The 7,162-nt window shown below is 33.4% G+C and overlaps 1 protein-coding gene across 1 annotated transcript; it reads left to right on the plus strand.

Moving 5' to 3' along the window:
• The first annotated feature begins 865 nt into the window (after positions 1-865).
• On the plus strand, positions 866-6,850 carry LOC111382026 (ras-related protein RABH1b-like). The gene is made up of 6 exons (XM_023005885.1): positions 866-1,182; positions 2,030-2,100; positions 2,874-2,962; positions 3,417-3,528; positions 5,978-6,068; positions 6,409-6,850. The coding sequence occupies exons 1-6, from the start codon at positions 1,066-1,068 to the stop codon at positions 6,550-6,552; spliced, it is 624 nt and encodes a 207-aa protein (XP_022861653.1). The 5' UTR covers positions 866-1,065; the 3' UTR covers positions 6,553-6,850.
• The last annotated feature ends 312 nt before the right edge of the window (positions 6,851-7,162 follow it).

Below are 7,162 nucleotides of genomic sequence, written 5' to 3' on the forward strand. Positions count from 1 at the left end.
TCCAATTCAGATACCCGTTCGGGTATTTAATTTGACAAGAATCGTCGGGTTCGGTTCAGTTTGCTTCGGGTTTGATTCGAGAGATTTGCCCAACCCTAATTGGAAATGAATTCTGATTGCGGCGATGTTGCTTGATTGTTACGACGCTGTTGGATTTTAACCATGGTAGTTAGAGGTGGGGAAGGTCACAGACTGAAAGTCATAAACGTCGCAAACTCCATAAAAAGATGCTACAAAATTGCCAATTTCAGTGCTTACAAAACTATAAGTATTGCACAATCAATTTACTAGCAAGTGATGCTAGTAGTACACAATCTTGGATTTTTAATTGTTATGATGATGAGGAGAATGTTGATAATGATATCTTATCATCTAACAAAAGTTAATTTGATTTATCAAGTTGATATAAGGAAGTCTGATGAAAACGATTTTAAAATCGAATGATACGGAAGATAACTTGGATAAAGAAGAGAAGATTAAATTAAAATCCATAAAGAGCCAGACAAGATATAATTTTTTAAGTCAGGGTTTGCGTCTAATCTAATCGTAAAAATTTACACACACATATATAAATTTCAAATAATGCATTAATTAATTAATTTATTAGTTTTATAATATTTAAAAGTGAAAAAAAAAGTTTAATTACCTACTTGCTTAATAATGATTGATGCTCGATCGAAATGTATTATCACGTATTACGCATTTTAAAACCTTGAATGTTACTGTTGCTTAGCAGAAATAACTTCTTTTCAAAAGCAAGTGTTTACTTACTTTCCGATAATTACTTCCAAACGCGGTCCAAGTCATTGTTTTAACTTTTCACAATGCAATTTTGAAAAAGAGAAAAAAATAAAACAAGCATTATTCAAATCAAACAAAAACCCCTCCCATTTGGAGGAAACACGCACGCACAGAGACAAAACTTGCGAAGCTAATATCGATTTTTCCGGCGGATACCACAGATATATATTTCCTCCAAGACCTTAAACCTCCATAGGAAAACCCGATCCACTCCATTTAGAGAAGATCCCAATTCAATTGATTTGATATTTCCGTATTTGATTGATGGCTCCGGTTTCAGCTCTCGCGAAGTATAAATTAGTGTTCTTAGGAGATCAATCGGTCGGAAAAACTAGTATTATCACAAGATTCATGTACGATAAATTCGATAACACTTATCAGGTAAAGATTAATTAATCATCATTAAATTTTGATTTTATTTTCAAGTATTAATTTGCTTCAAGAGTACGGATCTAACTGCTAAAGTTTCTAATTTTTCAAATATTCTGACTTTTTAGTTTTCTTTCTTAATTAATAGTGATTTTGTTTAGATTACTAGCTAGTTTTGGGCAACACTCAATTAACGTAGTTAGTGATCTTACGTTAATGAGTTTTTGTTTTGATCAATGATCTCATCCGAGTCATCTGATGCCGCGATAATGCATGATTTGTCATTTATCACTTAAGATCTTCTTTTGTGACTAGGATTTTTATCTAGTCTTGATCAGTTTAGAGATATTGATAGCCGGCTTTATTTAGTTGATTTTTATGCAAAATATTAACTAGTAATTTGTATAGTACTTGAAGAAAAATGGAACACAGATAAGGGACACGATCTGAAATAAACTAAAGTTATTATGATACGATCGAAATACCCTTATGGAACTTCTTGTTAAATATGAGCACTCTCTAGATTTCACACATACCTGATTAAGCCTCTGTCTGGAATCAATTTTTTAGAACTCATTTTTCTCAGATTCATTTTCAATCACACATTTCTTGGGACCTACAATTTTATCAACTTTTATCAAAATCTATTAAAACTCTGATTTTTGTCAAAACCAAATGGGGACTGAATTAAGTCCATTTAGTTTTTCTTTTTGACATTGGATAAAGAAAGGAAAAATCTTATGATACTCATGGCATGCTTGTGTTTGAAAAGTGGACCTTTTCATGTCTAAACAATGTCTGTCCTTCAATAGGAGACATATTCTTATTATATAATTTGATTCCTTTAATTGCTTTTCAGGCTACTATTGGCATTGACTTCCTCTCAAAGACCATGTACCTTGAAGACCGAACAGTAAGATTGCAGCTTTGGTAAGAATGTCATCTATAATTTTAATATTTATGTAACTGATTTGTGCTTGGTTCAGAACTTCAGATTGTTGCCTCATAGTGTGTGCATATTACCTCTCATTATCATTACAGTATCAACATTAATCTGAATATGAATTGAGCGTTAAAATTATAGTATATTGCAGAACATTCTCCTGCTGAGTATCATTATCATTGGCCAATAAATAGCAGTGATAGTTTGGTTGATTTAATGGCCAAAGTGATTGAAGATGCTGCTATGTAGCTGCTGATTTATTTGTGCATACTCTCGTTCTATGTACTTTTTGATATGATATCCTGATTACATTTATGAGAAGGCATGGGATTTTCGCGTTCTGATGTTTTTCACCCCATGTTGCTACTGGGGCATTCTCAAGGCTGTATTTAGTGGCATGGAAATTGGTCCATGAAATTTAAATTACTGGAAAAATCAGTTCACTCCCAAGACCACTTCACGTAAATGTCGAGATAGTGAGCATTCCAGCTGCTCTTGTCTGTCAAAGTAACAACATCAAGCCCGACGTGGAAAGCTTTTTCTTATTCTATTGTGGGATTGTATTGCTAAAGAGGTGTTAGAAAGCTAGTTGACTTGACTTCATGTTCTCTTATCTGCAGGCCCCTAAGCATAGTTGCCCACATTTTGGCATGCATGCATGCACTCACTCTTGCATATCGCCAAATTTGGATTATGTACTTTGGATTTCTTGCAGATTTACATACTTTTGGGAACCTTATTTTTTTTCTTATATGTGCAGGGATACTGCTGGACAAGAAAGATTTAGGAGTCTAATTCCAAGCTATATAAGGGACTCTTCTGTTGCAGTCATTGTATATGATGTTGCAAGTATGAATCTCTCTGCATAATGTAAATTTATATGTTTACACCACTCACAGAAACTGAAAAACAATTTGATACGTGCATAACTAGAACAAAAAGTATAGTTGCTGAAGTTTTTTTTTTGAATTGTTAACTTAAATTCTGCCTTGTGTTGGTTCTCCTTCACTTTGTACCCGTGTATCTCCTATATCATTTAAAAAAAAAGAAAAAAAAAAAAGAAAAAGGAAAGAAAAAAAGAAAAAGAAAAAGAAAAAGAAAGACTACTTGTAAAAGGGTCTACCTATAACCACCTGAAAAGGTGTTCTTGTAGTCCTGCGATGAGCTTCGAGTTTCAATTCTCTTCATAAATGGAAAGAATTTCCCAATCCTGTCTCATATCTGATAATTGACATGAGTTTTGTATATTTGCTCTATAAATGTGCATTGACGATAATTTTACCTATTATTTTGATGCCTTTAGACAGGCAATCTTTCCTCAACACTTCAAAGTGGATTGAGGAGGTTCGCACTGAGAGAGGCAGTGATGTCATCATTGTGGTCGTTGGCAATAAAACTGACCTAGTGGATAAGAGGTAGGGATATTGTTGACCTTTTTCCCTTATTTTCGTTATTCATATAAAATGTTACTTTTCAATGAGATTTTTGTTATTTTGCCCCTGTTTGGTGGTGTAGATTAATATTAGATTTTATGTAGATTTTGCTCAAAGTTGACGAAATGTATGTTTGAAAAGTTGCGCGTTCTATGAAATGTGTGATTAAAATTAATTGTTGACTTTGCCTTGGTATTTTAATCTAATTTTAATCTAGACCAAACACGGGGCTTTATTAATTTTGTTTGAGGGACATTGGTTCGTGGAGCTGATGCATATGCTATAAGAAACAAGAAAATAACATTATTGAGGTTATACAAATTACTAACTGTGTAGAGTTGCAGGCTTTTTAGAGTAATACTGTAGGAGATATTTGTGATATTATTCTATTTATTAAACCTTAAGTTTGTTTTAAATGCAGTGCTTGCTCATTTAGAAATACGCAAAATTGTGTCCTTTATTTGAATTGCCTAACATTTTGATTGTCTTTTCTTCGTTAACCTTTATCAAATGCATTAATTTGTTTAAAGATTGTGTACCTTTTTTTGAAGCAATGATGCTGAATTTTTAATCAAAATCGAGTTATTGATGCTTAGAGCATACAACTGTATGGATTAGTTTATGATGATAAGGTTCCAATTGCAGTTTGCGTACAGAAAATATATTGCTATTATTGATTGAAGAAAAATTACAGAAACGGAAGAGAAACAATAGACATTCGACAGGGTTAAAACTTTTCTAAAGTTCTCTCTTCTACTCACTCAATATCCTCCCCTCTATTACTAGCTTCTACCTTTATTTATAGATCTCTGCTAACAGAATTCAGTTTTCTCTCCCCCACCCACTTGCAGGATATTCTGCTTCTGGATCCTTCTAGAATAAGTGAGGTGGATTAATCTGACTTAGTAGTTCAGCCTTCAACATGGAAACAAACAGTGGCATGAAATACAACAGCCTTAAGTATGTAGAAAACTATCGGAAATTTTTCTTGAACCAATAGAAGATTTTTTTAATTGATATACGTGCCAACAAGCCTTTTGGCTATTAACAGGATAAACTGGTTTAGGATGTGAACGCTCAAAAATAATTGTGTGACACCTCAGATGGGAAAACAATGTCTAGGTTGGAGAAAAGAATGATGCGATGGAAGTCGTGTGGATCCTGGGATAGGTCTCGAAATAGAGATTATTCGGTTTGTCATGGGTTGTCTCTTTATTTGGTCTCCTTTTGGCAAATTTATAAATCATTTATAAATTGATTGAACTTCATTTTCAACTACACATTTCAAAGGATCTACGGGTATTATTCCCTTATCCACCACTCATTTTTATCCTCTTATAAGTTAAACCGTTTATAAATTCTTCCCAAAGGGAGGCTTAATTGTGTATAGCGATTTTTGTTTCCCATCTTGAAGTAGCATAGACACAAGTAAGATTCGGCTTCAACCCTGATATTTGTTCTAGAGTTGTCATTTGTAAAAGAAAGTTTCTGTTATGGAAAACTGTTTCGAGGGGGGAATTAGTGCATGTGTAGCATCTGAAGAGCAACAGTTAAACACTGAAGTAAGAGTATTATGGTTAAGAAACTTCCGAAAGCTATGACTATGTAATTATGTGGAAGTGGTTGCATTATGTGTTTTCAATGCTTATTACTTGGTCTGATAACGATTCTTAACCATCTTTGCAGATGAATCGCAGAAAGATCAGAGCAACTTACCTTATCTGGTTTCTTTAGATATTATTATTTTTTTCTCTTTACTCGTACTTTGTACATTTTTGACACCACACAAATCTTCATTAGTGTGTATTTCAGTCTTTGCAGAATTTATCTATTATGGCGTTTTCTTTACACTGTCCATGAAGGAGCATATAATTTGTTGTTGAAAAATACTCAAGACTACTAAAAACCGTCTTGCTAGACATAACTTGTTCCCTTTTCCGTGTTTAGAATTTTGGACACTAGTACTTATTGGTAGATAGTATGAATAAAGTTTAACTCAGATCTTGTTCCTTTATAGATTTATCAAATAAGAACTATTGAGCTATTCCCAACCGGTAATGTAAAGTCACAAATCTCATGAGAAATGAACCTTGTGAGCAGACAATTCTGATGTTGTGTCTCATAGTTTTGATATTTGCCAATATTTTAGTAAAGTATGATAAACTTTGTGAAACTGTACAATAGGAAATATATAATAAAACTTTAGTAAGAGTGTGGTGAAGGAGATATTAATGAATTGGTAATAAATGTCTTTCTGCTTAGTCTCATCATCTAGTTATATCTTTAAGCATTGATCAATTTAATGATGAAAGCGAAATCAAATAGTTTAAATCACTATACACACATATTCTTTGGGTTAATGTTCTTGTATTTAATTCCTTTGACATTATATTCTACTCTCATCTGTTAAATGTGCATGGTGACAATTTAGGCAAGTCTCAATAGAGGAAGCAGAGGCCAAAGCTCGTGAACTAAATGTCATGTTTATTGAAACGAGTGCCAAGGCTGGCTTCAATATAAAGGTAAGTGGCAGCAGTTGTTATGAAGTCTACTTCCAAATGTTCTGGTTGAGTGGTGGACTGTGTGAATGTGATGGGACTTTTTCTGATATGTAGAAGAAAATGAGTGTGATATTTTGAAAGTAACTTCTACTTTTCTGTTATAAAAAACTCCTCTTTTTACATATAAAAGAAAATGTGACTTGGCTAAACATGCTTGGGAGGGTGAAATTACTCAAACATAAATTAAAGATTTACCAAACATGTTGAAAATCACAAATGAAATAAATCCGTCATTATCAAGTGGGTGCACTATTTTAACTGTAGTGCTCCAATGCTCATCTTTTAAGGCCAATTATTTCAGGCGTTATTTCGCAAGATTGCTGCAGCGTTGCCAGGAATGGAGACTCTATCCGCAGCAAAGCAAGAGGACATGGTTGATGTCAACCTCAAGTCGAGCAACACAAATGCGTCTCAGTCACAACAGTCAGGAGGATGCTCCTGTTGATTGAAGGCCTTTTTATAATGCATTATTATGTTTCGTCTTCAACCCTTCAATCCGGCTGTAAAGTTCTTCCGTCTCCTTGCTTGCATTTGAATTTACGATGTAGTTCACTATTTATGTGTGATCGGTTACCTGTATCACTTTGTGGGCCTGTAGTTATCGAGGCTTTAGATAGATTTTTTTTTATCAGCGAGTTATACTTTCTAGTGGCATAACATCACACATGGTGTCTTTTGAGATTCTTTACAGGAAAGTTTGATTTGAAATTTTCAATAAAGCTGTGTTTCAGTTTCTTATTTGATGTAGTATGTATCATTTGTATTACAATTTATAATTATTTATCAACAGATGATGTGGCTTGATTTGACTGAGTCAAAATCTCATCAATCAAATATTAATAAAAATTCCTCTAATTTCTTTTTGCCATTAACCTACGTAACATAAGTACTACCATTTAAGTGGTAAAGAAATTTTGGTAGTTTTAATTTAATTTATCGGTAACTCATCAATTTGTAAAATAATTTACAATGGTGATGTACAACAAGCATCTTTCAGCATGGTAATCCTCAAGTGTTTTTTGCATGAATAGTTTGGATAATTCCATCCATGGTCG

This window comes from Olea europaea, unplaced genomic scaffold (assembly GCF_002742605.1).
Source record: "Olea europaea var. sylvestris unplaced genomic scaffold, O_europaea_v1 scaffold2417, whole genome shotgun sequence".
In the NCBI taxonomy this organism is placed as follows: Eukaryota; Viridiplantae; Streptophyta; class Magnoliopsida; order Lamiales; family Oleaceae; genus Olea; species Olea europaea.